Below are 16,966 nucleotides of genomic sequence, written 5' to 3'. Positions count from 1 at the left end.
AAATAGCAAAACAGAAACCGATTTAGGAGACTGCAGAGCTACCAAATCTCCCTTGCTCTGCAGGAGGCTTTTTGAAAACTTCAGTATATCTCTTCATGTCTGGACAAGAGAATATCAAAATCTCCTTCACTTTTGAATTGCTTTTTAATACCCATAGAGATACACGTAATATGCAAGTATATCCCTTATTGCTCCATGGACTCTCCGTAATTTCAATGGGTAAATGTTGGTTGTTCTGTGGATGCCATTGGATGTGGTAATGCAGAGTGTGACCAGGCACAACTGTCACAAGCGGCACCCTGGCCAGTGTGTCGTGTCCCGAGAGCAGCGGTAAATTTCAAAACCGGGCTTCGAACCCGAGACTAGCGGCCGGCACCCGCCGTAGCGTGACAAATTTGACAGTAATATTCTGATGACCGGGTGCCAAGCAACCAAAGGCCTGAATCATTGAGCTATCATGCTGGCATTGGGCCGTCTTGCGATCGGGATCTTCTCACATGGGGTGGGAAGGCTTATCTAACGTGTGAAATTTAATATCCCTGCCCAAGTGCATGAGACTCTTTTACCCTTACTCTCTTGCCCTTTCTCTCTCTCTCTCACTCTCTCTTATTTATTTCTCTCCTTTTTTTTTTTGTCTCCTTGTCTCTCAAGTTCCCCATGCCATTTATTTGTTTGCTTTTTTTTTTTTATACTGTTTCTCGTTTCCATCTCTTTATTGCTTTGACATTCAAGAAAAAAAGTGTGTGTGTTTTTTTTTCTTTTTTACTTTTTTCCAATGGGATAACATTGTCCCCTCCTTATCAAGTCTGTGTGTCAGGTGCTATACGCTAATTTAAAAACACAAAAACACTCTACATCTCTCGCTGCCTTGTCCAAAATAATTACATATGACTGCTTCATTTCTTTTCAGTTCCCTTTAGATCTCTTTTATTTCTTGCCACAGATAAAACTACTTCTCTTCTCACATGTTTATTGGCCTCTCTTCCGTCATATGTCTCGTCCATGCCTACCCCTCCTTTTCCTCCTCCTCCTCCTCCTCCTCTACCACCTCATTTTATCCCTCTAGTCCATGCTCCTAGTCCTTTCCTTCTACCTCTATTATCACTTTTCTTTCCTTGCTCATCCTTATCCTTCTTGTTCTTGTTCTTATTCCCCTCCTATAGTCCCCTTGAGATGAAAAAATATACTTCATCATGTACTGTATGTGCCATGTATTTAGTGAGTCTAATTTGTTCACGAATCGGGACTTCCCAATGATAATTTAAAAAACAAAACATTTTCACAACATGTGGTTACATTAGCGATCGTGGAATACAGTACTGAATGAAGAAATGTATTCATTGCATGTCACATCCATGTCAGGGGTCAGAGTCAGTGTTTTTGTGTTTTTAAATTAGCGTATAGCACCTGACTCACAAAATTCACGAAAATAAAAACCTCACAAAATATTTGGCATATGCAGTATATATAGTACCAGTGTACAATGTATATGAAGAATTTGATCAGAAAACGAGTTTGCTCAATCTTTATTAATTTGAGATATTTGCAGATAAAGCTGCTAAAAAGAATATGAGAAGATCTGGAATATTTTTAATAAATTAGCGTATAGCACCTGACTCACAAAATTCACGAAAATAAAAACCTCACAAAATATTTGGCATATGCAGTATATATAGTACCAGTGTACAATGTATATGAAGAATTTGATCAGAAAACGAGTTTGCTCAATCTTTATTAATTTGAGATATTTGCAGATAAAGCTGCTAAAAAGAATATGAGAAGATCTGGAATATTTTTAATCGTAACTTCAAGAATATTCCTTGTTATGTAACAAGTGAGGTATCACTGGTAAGGTTTCATTCTGCTTTATCTGGTGATGGACTTACTTTAAGATGTTTTTGATAAAAATGACGCTTTACCGGTTTGTGATAAACCCTTCATATACAGACCGTGTATTAACTATTTTGTATTATGATACATGCATGTCTGTATCATCTATCATATGTAAGACATGGTGTATGATGTATTGCTTGTTTCATGTAGTATGTCATGTATCAAATTCACAATAAATATTTGGTTTGTTTGAGCACCATGAATTCACTGTTGTGATATGTCAGGCTATGTCTGTGAGCTTTCCTTGAGCTTTCCTGATTTTATTTCTCTTTATTAGCCAGTCGGATGTTTTCACACCTTTGATAATGTTGACATAATGATTATGAAAACATGCAGTCTCAAACTCATGTTCCTCCTGTTTTTTTTAACCCCTTATGCTTATTGTTTGTTCATCAAACAAATAGCTACCATCTATCAGAAATGTGTGTATCAGGGACATCAAATGGTTGTTATCTTTATAGACTACTTTACCTGTAGACATGCAGGCTATTATTTCATGACTGTTGTCCTTTTGTGTTCAAATTTATCCTTACCAGAAATTGGTTGGAGGGCGAGGCTGAGCCCAAGGGACCATCCGGTCTCCGAGTTTGAGTTCGACGTCATCGTAGGAGCAGATGGGAGGAGAAACACACTACATGGTAATGTATTTTGTATTTTATACTAACACTGTTCAGCAAAGTTCCCCCCCCCCCCCCCAACGATGACCTTTTAACCCATGTAGAACCATGTAGAACGAATAGACACAGAACAGAGGATGGGGCTGCATTTAAGTGTATCTGATATGATTCACGTCATCATGTCATGCGATAAGAACATTGCATTCCAGCCTTCGCATGCTACATGAATAATCGTATCCACCACATCTTTCATCCGTATAGAATTTGACGTTGTGATGAACGACCGTGACTTTACTGTAACCTAGAGAGATAACATCAGTTGTGCTGTGATATTATTTCCCCCTTCTCTGGTGTGATATGTAAGTCTCGCCTCGGGAAACTGATCCGTAACATAAGTGCGCACACTTCAGCACACATGACAGTGGGTAATCCGTCAAAATCTTTGGCCGGTTCAGTGGGAGGTTGTAGCCAAGATTACAGAGCGTACACAATTATAGTGAAAGATGTGATGTGTCGTGTGGCTTGTTGTGCAAATGAAATATTTCCCCTCGGCATTTGTTTTCATCATTTTAAAAATAAATGAGGAAATGATTCATGCAGTGTGGTATTTTGTATTTACATTGTTTATTTATCTCCACTCATGGTTGAAAGCCCTTTCAGCTTTGCTGATTTTCAAAGGGTTTACCCACCCACATCTACATAAAAATGAAACAGAGTGTATGTATGCATATGAAAACATACATTGTATATCTCACTTATATAAATACAATGGAATATGTAGGAGAAGCACATTAATGCACTTCATGAGATTCACAGTTAAACAAATGTTATACATGATCAATAATAATACAAATTAGACTTACCAAATTCTACCAAATTTCATAAGCAATAGAGACAGTTGAATAGGATATGAGACAAACAAATAACAATGTTACAAAGTTCAGATGAAAAGTGTTCATTTCCATAGAGCAAAATATTGATGGATAGAATAGAAATGTTGTATGTTAGAGTTAGGCAAGATATGTAAAAATATGTTCATAATGAACATGACTGAAATAGAATAGTGGTCCCAAATCAATTTAGTATTAGTAAGCAATTGTTTGAGATATAGGCAAAACAATTAAGTGACAGCATATTCAACTCGCCTGTCTCCTGCATTCAAAGGGTTTTCCAGCAATAGTGCATCACAAATAACCGAGGAATGTGTGCATGACACACATGGATGATGTTAGACAGCACTTGACTTTGTGGTGTCATGCCTTGCTGACTGACCCCTGTGGTGTAGTTCAAATGCTTGTACAAAAAAAAAAAAAAAAAAAACACCCCAAAACAAAACGGAACTTCATTTATTCTGCAGCAAATATGGCACAAGACCATGTTATGGACTGTATAAGGAGTAATGAGTGTGAACAGAAGTTTGAATTTTCTCTCTTTGTGAACCATCATTGCAATGACTTTGACTGTTCGTATAAGTCCTCAAGCTGTGGTCGCTGTACTACATGTTGATGGCAAGAGTTATAGGAGTATCTCCATTTCCATAACTCATTCGCTTGTGAAAGCCTATATCATTAGAATGACAATTGTATGATTCTTATTTTGTAAGTGTATTGAATGTGAGTGCATTATACATTAACTCACTTTATATGCCACGTAATTCGAGAGGGTAATTCACAAATTATTACTTGTATAAACATAAGGCAATTCAGTGAGTGCTTGAATTTGCGAGCAAAAAGGGGGTTAAGGGGAATACTGCAGTGCTCCTCGAAATGTTAAATCAAACATATTTTTAGTGAAATAATTGTGGATATCTTCACAGTGTTCAGGGCTTCTAAATACAAAAGGGCAGCAAAGTTTGCTGTGTCAAGTGCAAACAATTCCGTGAGCACAATGAATTTTACATAAAAGCATTGAGATGTTTTTACAGTTGTAAAGTATTATATTCCCAAATTCTTACTCCCCCCCCCCCCCCCCCATAGAGTTCCCTTTTTTCCCTGTTCATGATACATCCTTGGGCATTGTGAAACAATAAGGCTATATTTGATAACCATGTAGATCTATGCATGTTTTGTTGTTTTTGTTGATCTCTTGAAGTGTCAGCAAGAATATATAGAATATAGAGTGGGATCCCTATCTCATGTTCACATCATAGAGTCCTTGATGTACAAACTTACATAGTGTTCAAGCATACCTACATATCGTCGCTGGGGCGACAAGACCTCGTATCTCAAAAATGTCAAATGTTCAGGAGAGCCAAAAAACATGGCGGCCAAAGCACTATACTGAATGGGATAGCCGTTCCTTTGACATGCCGTGGTGGCTTCATTTTTGGGGTAAGACAGCTGGGATTTGGACAGGACATCACTTAATTGATTATTTGACCACTAATGCAAAAAAGTCATTTTCACCAAAATTTGAGATACAAGGTCTTGTCACCCCAGCGACGATATGCTTTGTTTGCTTAAACCCTGAATGATAATATCACTTGAAAGGATGGCCAGCTGTCCTTTTGGAGAGTGCACAGGAACTCTTTTGTTTTTGAAGTGACTTACCTGTGCAAACAAAGCATTCGATGGCTGATTAGAGAGGGCACCTATAAAATCAACAATATCGTGTATGGTTTTTACTGTGATGTTGCGGTGAGATGTTTGGATTTGCCATTTGGCCCACATACTTCGCCTATGCAATCATGCGTGTCATTGTGTGTTTGTCAGTATCCTGATTTGACATATTGCTAAGATACTAGCGGGGTTGCGTGTACTCCTCTGCTTTCTGTATCATCATGTGCCCGTGGCAATACATCAAAAGAAAAACAGAAGTAGACTACAGAAATGTCAATATCAGTCAGTCATATGACAAGGTCATTGATGGGCTGAAGTGTCATGTGAATTAATATGTCAAATTTGTGTATCTCATCTATAAAAACAAACAAAAATACAATATGCATGGTTATCTGAGCCCAAAATTCAATGTATGTGTACCATAGAGGTGCATGGATGTCTAACGGCAAACTTTTTATGTGTGTGTACCATACAATACAGTCCCATTGGTTGAGAGTTACAAAGTTGTACTTCTTTCACAGAACAGGCATAAATGTGGATTACGATTTTTATAACCTATATGAGAATATGGACAGATGTGAACTATGACAAATATTTGATAATTTGCTTTGATGTGGAATATCAGTGCTACTATGGTCTTTAATAGATGTGTGTGTGTGTGTGTGTGTGTGTGTGTGTGTGTGCATGTGTGCTAATTCATGTTGTATAAGAGAACTTTAAGATCAATGCAATTAAAGTCCCATTTATTGAGGTTTAATGCAAATTTTTACTTTGAAAGTGTCAGAGTTGAAAGAATGGTATTATGATATACTTTTATTCCTGAATACTGTCATGTCTTTGCTTTGGCTATTTCTTTTTTTTATTAAACCATCTTGATTGTTATTATACATCTGTTCTACAAGCCATACATGTATATGCTCCTCTCTGATATTTCTTTGTTTTCTTCAAGTCTACTTCTGTAGTGGTAGAACTTTCTCTCTGTAAGTTGCAAGAGTTGTCCTGCTTGCTGCCTTCCTCTTTTTTTTCTCTGTGTGTGTGTGTTTTTTTTTTTTTTTTTTTTTGGCTTTCTTCCTTCTGTGTAAAGGAATATTAATTCCTTCCTAGTGCTCCCTCTCTACACAAAGTTGCTAATCTGCCATAAAGCTTCCAGGGCAACTGCCCATTTCCTAGTCCAGCTCAATCGACAATTTTATGCTAAGTACCCCGTCTACTCCCTGTCACGCTCAACAGACCAAGCATGTCCATATGACCCTGTTATCCCCGGCTGAAACTTGCCAAAACAACATCGGGCACCCAGGTGAATGGGAATGGAACCTACGTAAGAGTTCAAGATACTGTAGTCTAGTCTCACAGACCCACTCCACAGTAAGGAGCAGTCAGTGCTAGAAAGCGTGTTCATTGGAGACGGGTAGCTCCCAAATCTGTGGTTTCTGACTTGACAACTACAGTGTATCCTGATGTTGATAAATGACTGTAATGAAGTGTACTACTCTTTCCATCTTCCATTCTGCCATCTATCCTTTTCTTCTTGCTACGTGGTTCTCTACTTTCAGAAAGTTCCCACGAAAGATTACACTCCTATCATAATTTAATACAGCATGTAGGCTAATTACTTTCAATATGCAAAGTGGTATTACAATTCAATTGTACAGTGAAATCCGAAGTCATCCATCAGTGAGTTTTGATTTTTCAGGATACATATGCCTGCTAGCATACAAATTGCTCTCTGTTGTATGTTACTATGATTGAACAAAGCTTTCAAGGCAATACAGTGCCGTGTAACCTGTACTCTAGCTCTCTAATGGCTTAATTATGCAAGTCTTCCAGTGTAGCTTTCTGTCTTGTTATAAAGCATACCATTTGAATCAACACACAAATATGGAGTTTCACTTTGTCATATAAATTGTTTTGATACTATAGAGCTGTTTTTTTTTTTTTTTTTTTTTTTTTTTAAAGATGGTATGAAAATGAAGGGAAATGGTTGAATACATTGTGCAAGTATATTGATAGCGTCTTTTCATTTACTATATTTTTTAAGGTACTCCATGCCTGTTGCATTTTTATACTAGTTCATTGTTTAATGCACTTGGCACAGGAGCCATACATTTTTGTAGGGGGTATAGTAGTGTGGTTGAAAATAATTTGCCTTTGCTCAAGTAAAGATACACAGTTGCAGCTAGTTGGACGTACGGAAGAATCTATCTTGATAGCGGGGGCGCTGTGGCATAGTGGATAAGACTCCCGACTCCCAATCAGAGGACCCTTGTTCGATACCTGACCAGTGCTTACATTCTTGGACAAGATGTCTTTACCCACAATGCACATCTCCACCCAGGTGCACAAATGGGTACCTGGAAACACTAGGGTAATAGTAATGGCAGGGTCCTCTGGTAGAACAGTGGTAACACTGAAGAGGCTACCCTGGGTCAAGAAATCCTTTACCATCATCATCAGTTTTTCCCTATCATAGCTACACTGACAGGGAAAGGGAATGCCAAGGAATTTTTTTATCTTTATATTTTTTTTTTTAAAGACTTGCGTGCAAAGTTTGTGCAATCCACCCACATTCTTGTAACACCCCCTTTATCATTCCTTCCATTTGAAAGAGGGTTAAAGAAAAAAAGAAATGATATAAAACTTACATGTAAATAACCAATTCGAGTCTTTGCTATACCTCATGCTAAGACATTCCAGTTTAAGTTGAAATCTACAATTGCTTCAAGCCTCTGCATTCCAGAAATGACTGTGTGTTCAATTTCCCTGTCTCTTTCAACCTTTCTCTCTCTTTCTTTTCTTGTTTTCTTTTTGTCTGAGACAAAGGAGTCCGTGTCACTGTAAATCTCATGCCTGATTGTATTACAGGAAGGACCCTGCTGGCTTCGTGTAGCCACAAAATTCCTTCATAGCAAAGTAGGCCCTGTGTGCAGAGTGGCCTCCAGCTTTGTGCACTTATTAAAAGCCCCTCCCCCACCCTCCCAACGTGATACCCTTCACTGATCTATATTGGTTTCATGCAGTGCTGCTTAGTAATCAAAGGTAGAGATATTGCACAAGCCTCTTTTGTGAATATATCATAAATTTCTTTCCTTCTTATAAATCCCATACATATATGTCAGTTCAGATTTTATACTATAGATAACATTTCATGCCATTACCTGACACATATTTCCTTAGCATACAGTTTGTCAGAAATGTCTACAAACTTGATGAAAATCCCCTAAATGTATGTGGTCCAATCATGAGGCTTGCTGCCAAAATTATGCTGGATCTTGGTAATCTTGGCATGAAATTTGTTTGAAAACTTGTATTTTGGGTGGTAATTAATATTGCTGCTTACAGTGTCAATGGAAACTTGGTGAAATGGCGAAAATGTTGTTTCCAGCAACTTTCTTCATCGGAAACCCTTTGATCAGAGGGCTCATATTTGAGATGGAAATGATTCATGTAAATCATAAGGTACATGTAGACTTTGTGTACTGGATATATGAGCTTGATGTTCAGTTTTGTTTCTTGTATATTCCACCATATACAGATATTTGTTAATGAAAAGAATGCATACACCACTAACACAAGATTGTAATTGCCTTTTATATTTGGTATTTCTTCTCCTTCTCCTCTTGCTTCACAATATGCCTCAGAATTATGGATAGATGGCACAATATACAGAAATACATTGTATTATTATCAGTACGTGAAGAAGTATATTGAGTGTCAGATGGATCTGTGTGGCAGTTGACATTTTATAGTGATGATTTATGCCCAATGCTGATGACATTTTGTACAAATGTGACAGTTTTATCTTACTGGAGTGATGCAGCTTTGTAATACCTATATATACTTTTCCTTTCTCTCCCATACCCCTACACCCCCCCCCCCCCAAACCTGACCCTATTGTTATGCCACCAGGTTTCAAGAGAAAGGAGTTCCGGGGCAAGTTGGCAATCGCCATCACTGCCAACTTCATCAACAGGCACTCCAACGAGGAGGCTCGGGTGGAGGAGATCAGCGGTGTGGCGTTCATCTTCAACCAGAAGTTCTTCCAGGACCTGCGGCAGGACACAGGCATCGACCTGGAGAACATCGTCTACTACAAGGACGAGACGCACTACTTTGTCATGACGGCGAAGAAGCAGAGCCTGCTGAACAAAGGTGTCATCTTGAAGGTGAGCACAACATCTTTTTACCCCTTCTCTTACCTCCTCCCTTTTCCCCTTTCCCCCTCTCAAACACTATATTATAAAATTAGAACTTATCGCATGCATGAAATTTTATGAATTTCACGAGGCGCCAAGATTAGCAAAGTAGAATGCAGATAGAAGTGTTTTCTTTTTTTTTCTTTTTTTTTTTAACACAATGCATTGGATGGCAATGGCAGTTTGCCAAAGTTTCATGCAGCAAAAGACCATCGGCTCAAATTCACTAATGTTTCTGATTTTCCAGTAACAATAGCTGTAAGTAGAGGCTCTAAAATCGTCTGGAATTCTTCTTTATCTTCTTGGGGCATACATTATACTTTCAAGGGGACATTTAACCTGTTGAGGACGGTTTGATTTTGCTGCAACACGCATTTCCCATAGACGCTTGCCCGAGTATACTCTGGACTCTTCCTCAACGGGTTAAGCACCTACCAGGCAAATAATAAGATATAGAGACAAATTTTTTTGGAAACCTCAAAAATCTGTACACTCAAACGTATTCATTTCTTCTTCAGTATGTGCATTCAGCATGTTATTCAATTCTTTCTGCTGCTTTATGCATTTATGGCAGTTAAATTCTGTCCATTTGTTGATTTTTTCTCCATTGCTCTTCAAAGAGCCAGTATGTAGCAGGTGTGAGAAAGCAAGACTGCAACACACTTACGTCAGTGTATCCATGAGCACTACAATGAATGAATCCATGTTGGTGTTCATTTTCTCAATGCATGTATACATTTAGTTTGATTCTAGTTTATGCACCATAAAAGTACATTCAAAACTGCTGTATGAAGAGCCAGTTGCTGGTACGTGTGGGCGATAATACTCTGGACTTGAGGACCTTTCACTGAAATCTGATAGATCCACCAATGATTGTTGTCATAATGAAGTGAAATGTAGGATGTGGTACTGATTAGCCTTGATTTAGCAGTGACATCATAATAGTGATATATAATGTTTGCTTTCGTATTTGGGTGGCATAAGTTTGCATCACATGGTAGTGTCAACGGACAGATAACTGACCTGCATTTAGTAGGATCAAGAATGATCTGGGATTGTTTGGATAAAGATGAATTTAGATTAAGAAAATAGTAACATTAGATTTGAAGAAAAGAGAAATCAGGGGATAGGAACACGCTGTGTCACATGTACATGCATAATCGGATAACGAAGTCCAAGACTAATTAATACTATCTTTTTTTACTACACTCTCGAGATTTATATGATAGTTAACCTTGGGAAACAAGCTAGTCTTGTGATATTGTTCAAATTATTCACTGATAACATATTTTTAGTGTGTGTGCTTGCAAGAGATGTTCTCAGCTGTTGTTTCACCAGACCGTATGTCACTGAGCACAATGAATAGATTGAGAGCAGAAAAGGACTTTCTTGCTGTTTGTCATGCATTTAAGTATGTCGATTGCATGTGACTTTGAATGACAGACAAGAACGCGAGCCTGTGGGATCACGTGGCATGTGATCAGTATGATAATAGAACGAACGAAGGAAAGATGGCAGGCAGAAAATGAGATGCCTGTCGTTAAATAATGAAGTTCCAAGGTGGCCAGGGACAGAAATAGACTTTGATTTACTGGAATAGCCTAATTTACCTTTTGTGTTTGTTATAAAGTTATTAATTTTTTTTTTTTTTTTGTCTGTGTTTGCTTTTGTTTTTGCAAAGAGAATCTTACATGATCTGGAATGAAATTTCTATTTTTAGACTAAGCACCCTCTTAATAGCCCGTCTGATGCTAGATATCCTGAGAAGAAAAGGCGATGGGATTCCGCTGTAGACACTTGGCTTGGATCCTGGCTCTTGTTTGTCCTTGTAATTCCAACAAAAGGTTTACAGGAACAGGCGCGCCTGATCTCAAAAGATTGTACATTGCCGAGTGACAGTAGATTATTAAAAGAAAACAAAAACAATAAAAAAACCCCTCATAATGTTCATTGCAAGTTCTTTGTCTCTTTTCTATGTTGCTTTAAGACCAGTTTGAAAAGGGAAGGAGCTATGGAAGACATATCAGTCAACATGATATTTAAAGACTGAGGTTTTTTGTTTGTTGAAAGACAATAGAGCAAATGTGAACAAGGTTTAGAAAGTGCTAACAGAAAAGTGCTACTTAAGATTTTTATGTTACAGAATGAGCTCGTTCTCTGTTATTCTTGATTGGGGATGGGGAGTAAGAGAGGGAGGGGTCTGTTTTTTTTTTTTAATCCCCTTCTTTATTGTCAGTTGAGATGCAGGAGAGTGTTGAATTCTTGCATTTTGTTCAGCGTTAAACCATTTCATTTTGTCATTTTCGACTGAGAAAATGTCCACTGTTGAATAGCCTAATGGCTTGATTGGAACTGCCATGTCCTTATGTTGTTTTGATTGCATATTGTAGTCTGTCATCTCTGAAAACCAGAAGTGTGCAGAGAAATCAAAACAAAAAGCAAACAACAGGAACCATAAATGAGCTTGTTCTTTTGAGTTATAACTTTGATAGCTTGAGTGGAATCATCTGGCAGGTCGCATTCAAGTCGTGCTATCAAATGTGTGCCTCAAGTAACCTTGTATGTTCACAGAGTTAAAGGCCCTTTGATTCTCTTGCCAAGATTGCTGTGGATTGCTTTGTGCCATATTATGTACAATGTATTACTATAAATATGGTTATTTTTGCACTGGTAATTTTTCGCACATGGCTGGATAAGATGTATTTCGCATGTTTTTAATTTTGTGGAATCAAGATTTGTATTAGTGGAACATAATATATTACGATGTGCAAAAATATTCACGTTTTTATTTTTTGCGTTGGCTTCTGGTCATAAGAAATGCATGAAAATTTTAACACTGCAAAAATTTCTGCATTTATAGTATGTAGTAATCTAAATCTCTTTTTGTTTTTTTCAAAGATATATGGTATTATAGAGAGGATCTTAAAGTTAGAGTGAATGTTTGTGCCATTGTTTCATTGATATGAATGTATTTTTGCACTAAGGGCATTTTAGACTTACATGTACACTGTATTTCAAGGTGCTTTCTTATGTGTGAAGAATTAGGAGAGCTGCAAGTAGAGGCAATAGGTGTTCAATTGGTGACTAGTAGGTAATCAGTCAAAAGGTTGAAAGTTAGAATGACTCTGCTGCAAATATGTTAGGTGAAGCACCTGCGGTGTTTGCCTACCCTGGCCCATGGCCTCAATTTGGAGGTCCCGATGGGAATATGGCTCGAGCATGAATGTCGTTTTGCGCTGTGATTTAATTGGATGACTCATGACTTTCACATCACGATATTCACCTAACGCCAAGACAAAAGAGGAGGCAGCAACTGTTGACTGAGATCTGGGAAAGGTTTGGGTTTCGACACCCAAGAAAGTCGTTTTGGAGGGGAGAGATAATCCTCAATGAGTTTATGTTTCTCCCTTTTCTCAGCCACGTCCCGTGTCTCTACTCATTTGCTTTCAATATGTCCTGTCCCTCTTGAATACCCTTTCTTCATTCCGCTCCCCAAATTTTGGATAAAATTAGACAACATTTAATGCATGGGATAAATTGCACAAAGTGTTATTACAGTATCATTTATTCTGTATACTTCACACATTGTACACATCATTTGTAATGCAGTGTGAATTGTATGCTGAAGTAATTATTTCATAGAAATCATTATATGTACAAACATTATAAGAATAGAAAAAAAAAATGGTACCAGATGAATTGATACCAAATGAATGGCAAATTATTTGACTGAACATTAGTCATTACTGTAAAAGTGTATATTTTCTTGCGACCAATTTTTCGCGCTCAGCCTGGTAAGAAGAGTTTCGCATGTTTTTGATTTCCGCGGAATCATGGCAGTAAGTATGGGAACGTATGGCAAGCAAAAATATTCGCGTACTTTTATTTTCTTGCTAGTTTTTGGTTGCGCGAAATGCGTGAAAATTTCATCACTGCAAAAATTTCTACTTTTACAGTATATTTTGGCAAATTTGAATATGTTATGTGTGGTACATGTGCATACATACCACACTGTTAGGAACATGTTAAGCATGCACCTCTTCTGTCTCACAGGATTTGCCTGACACTGCCCGACTGCTGCGATCAGACAATGTGGACCACATTCGGCTACAGGAGTACGCCCGCGAGGCGGCCGACTTCTCCACCAGCTTCCAGCTGCCGTCGATGGACTACGCTCTCAACCACTATGGCCAGCCGGACGTGGCCATGTTTGACTTCACGTCTATCTATGCTGCGGAGCACGCCGCCCGGGTCCTGGACCGTAACGGCCACAAACTCCTCCTGGCACTCGTTGGTGACAGTCTATTGGAGGTAGGCATGCCCAGCACTGCCTGATCTCGCTTACTTTAGAAGACATGTATTCAGCGAGTCTCATTATTTGGCGACTGAGGACTTCCCAACAATTTCGCAAGTGGTTGAATTTGCCATTGTGAAGTCCAGTAAATGAAGAGAGAAATGTACTCCTTCACGCCACATTTATGTCGGTATCAGAGTTCATATTTTTACATGTTTTTGAATTTGCAAATAGCACCCTACTCACAAAGTTTGCAAAAATAAAAACCCTCTGAAATGTTGGGCGTATACAGTATTACAGGATTGGAGTAGACCTGAGAAAATGAAAATTAGAACATGAGAGAGCATAAGATTGGAACAAAATTGGCATATTCAATGTTTGCATTTACCTATTCCATATTGAAACAGCTGTACCTTTGTATGTATATATACCATGTTAGATGATAGCCAAATATAAAAAATGTGTCTTTATTTTGGGCATAGACTCAGATGTACACTGTGAGTGCAAAATATGACAGCTGAATAATTTATGTTGACTTTTTTTTTTTTTTCAAGAGATGTATTGGCTGATATGACAATTAGTACTTAATTGATGATAAATTCAGCACTAGTAGTAAGTTTTCTGTACAATCTTTTTAGTTAACCCGTACCACTCATCCTGTCTTTTACCAGGGACATTTTATACAGAGCACTATGTTGACTTACAAGAAGTCAGAATAGATTGCCACCTAAATGTTTGAATAAATATTGAATTGGATAGCTTTGTTAAAATACTACCATTACTGCATCGCATTTGAATATGACTATGACCAGATGATAAATCACAAACTTGAACTGTGTTACCAATGCAATTTTCTTATCCTGAATGTTGTGCTTTGTAATACTCAGACTGCATTTCAAGTAACGACCCAGTAGTGTGGGGGATGAAGGGTGACCCAATTGAATTAATCTTCTATAGGTGCAGTCAGACTGGTAAAAGATCGTGAAGTTTAAGATCGCGATCTTTAAGATCTCGAAGTTTTGCCAGTGTGACCGCAAACTTCCTGCGAAACTTCTCGCGAAACTTCTCGATCTGTTTGCGGGCGGTGTCTCCGAAGCGCAAGGCCATTGTCATGTACAGATGTGCATTGTTACATCACAATCACTAGCCATCAGACGGCGCACTCTTTCTTGCGCGCGTACGAATTGCCCAAACTTCGCGATCTTAAACTTCTCGATCTTTTGTCAGTCTGACCGCGCCTATTTACTGCCCACCAGGGTAGATTTAAAAACCACGGTAAAGTACAAGCCTGCTGGAATATAACTGTGCATCAAAGCATACACTCATCGGTAACATTCAACTCCCGTCAAGATTCTTCGGCTGTGTGGGTTCCGAAATAGAGGTCAATAATATTGCTGTGCGCTATCCATTACAGGGAGTCCCGAATATATCAAAATCGGGCCAGCCTTAATATTGCATGGTATCATTATGCTGTCGAGTCGTTGATAGTAGAGTGATTTGCAAAGAAGCTGTGGCGACTGTTTGTAGATATGAAATAGTAACACTCTTTCACCCCTGCTCCCCCCCCCCCCCCACTCCCTTCAAATAACAAAGCCTTTCTGGCCCACTGGGTCTGGCTGTGCCCGTGGCTTCCTTGGTGCTTTCGATGCCTCCTGGATGATCCGAAGCTGGTCCTCTGGTTCCATGTCGCCGCTGCAGGTGTTGGCAGAGCGGGAAAGCTCCTACCGCCTCCTGGCCCAGACCACGCCCGAGAACCTTAGCAAGATCTACGAGTCGTACGGCATCCCCCCAAACACCCGCTACCCCCACATCAACAGCAAGGCGGTGCAGCCGCCGGAGGTCATCCACCTCTATGATACCCTGGATGAAGATCTCAAGGCACAGTTTGAAGTGCTGGAGAAAAAGCCCACGGTGGTCCTGAGCAGGACAGGTAAGTCTCTCACTGCCTGAACCAAGAGATGATTCTTCCACATCCCCTCAGCCCTTTGTGCTTTAATCAGTATAGATTTTGATTCAGTATTATGATTTGGTCTCATTTGTCAGACACAAAGCAGATGCTCTCCACCTGTACAGGGCCCTTCCTATATCACAATCACAGCATTTGCCAGGTAACACCTATAGTCCCGACAGACACGGTAGGTAGGGAAAGCGTTAAGTTAAAGGATGACTGCAGACGGCAGAATTCAAACAGAGGATTTATCGTTCTGAAATCAAGAGTCTAATCAGCTATGATATGGTGGGCAGGTAAATGATTGAGATGATGTGCTCACCATGTTCTTGAGCTGGTTGTCTGTGGATTACCGCGAAGGAGACAGAAGGCACCTGTTTCATTGGGAAGAAGAGTCAGTGGTGTTGTGGTTTAGTGGTTAAGATGAATGTGTGAGAACCAGCGGGGGCTAGAAAGTGTACACTGCCCTCCCTCCTGGGCTGAGGGTGGGTGACAAGTGGTTAAGTGATGTCAGACAAAAGTGGGTAGTCCCTAAATGATGTATGCTCAGTTGGCAAAATTGCAACCGTGTGAATTCTGTGCATTCTTTTACTACACTATAGTCTGGATTTCTGGATTGATAGTAATCATTTCTCTTGAATGGAGTTGATTTGTTTAGTGCTGTGGAGAAGAGCGGAACAGAGATGGTTAATGTCTTTCTCTTTACAATTGTTTTCTCACCTGTGTCTTGACTAGCGAATGATTTAAATATATCAGCGTCTCGTTCAAGAAGTAGGAGGAAATGTTCCATCCATCATGTATGGGAATATTTTAGAATCACATGCTAGTTTGATACCAAGAAAACAGTGGACTAGGTAGTACTCTATTTACAGATATTTGACTTTTCTATCTGCTATGTCTCAATATCATCTTAGGTATGTTACTCATGATGTGATGTGACTTGCTATGACCAACTGCCAGATTTTTGAGAGTGAGGGGGTGGGGGGGGGGGGCGGGGAGGAGTGGTGTGGCCTCACACAAAAGCTTAAACATTCATCCCAGATACAGGAAATAGTTGTCATGGAAATGAATATGGTGATGGTTTGATTGATGTTGATTTGTGTTTGTTTTGGCAGCATCTGTTATGAGGAGCAGCAAGGTGCAGATGTGGTGCCAGCGGGTGATGGAGAACTACCCCAACGTCAAGGTGGAGAACATGACCACCAGCTGGAGGAATGGCCTCGCCCTCTGCGCCATCATCCACAGATACCGGCCACAACTCATGTAAGATGATATCTCATGTCCCCACACCCATACGATACGATAACAATAACGAAACAATACAATACAATACGATGCGATACGATACGATATGATACTTACATTTGCATAGCACTGTTACAAACTTCAAGTTGTTTCACAGGGCCTTACATCACATCATCACCATCTATATTGTTCCTGCTATATGTAATACTCTATGTCTG

The 16,966-nt window shown here is 39.2% G+C and overlaps 1 protein-coding gene across 1 annotated transcript in view; it reads left to right on the top strand.

The window, feature by feature from the left end:
- Positions 1–16,966, top strand: part of LOC140228548 (uncharacterized) — a 146,082-nt gene that overhangs the window by 66,920 nt on the left and 62,196 nt on the right. The window contains exons 6-10 of the mRNA XM_072308780.1: positions 2,430–2,531; positions 8,975–9,231; positions 13,315–13,572; positions 15,149–15,485; positions 16,619–16,766. Of these exons, the coding sequence (XP_072164881.1) occupies positions 2,430–2,531; positions 8,975–9,231; positions 13,315–13,572; positions 15,149–15,485; positions 16,619–16,766 (1,102 nt within the window). The remainder of the gene's footprint in view (positions 1–2,429; positions 2,532–8,974; positions 9,232–13,314; positions 13,573–15,148; positions 15,486–16,618; positions 16,767–16,966) is intronic.

The sequence above is a fragment of the Diadema setosum genome, chromosome 5 (assembly GCF_964275005.1).
Source record: "Diadema setosum chromosome 5, eeDiaSeto1, whole genome shotgun sequence".
Classification (NCBI taxonomy): domain Eukaryota; kingdom Metazoa; phylum Echinodermata; class Echinoidea; order Diadematoida; family Diadematidae; genus Diadema; species Diadema setosum.
Note: the sequence above shows the minus strand (reverse complement) of the source record. Positions and strands in the feature narration are given on the sequence as shown.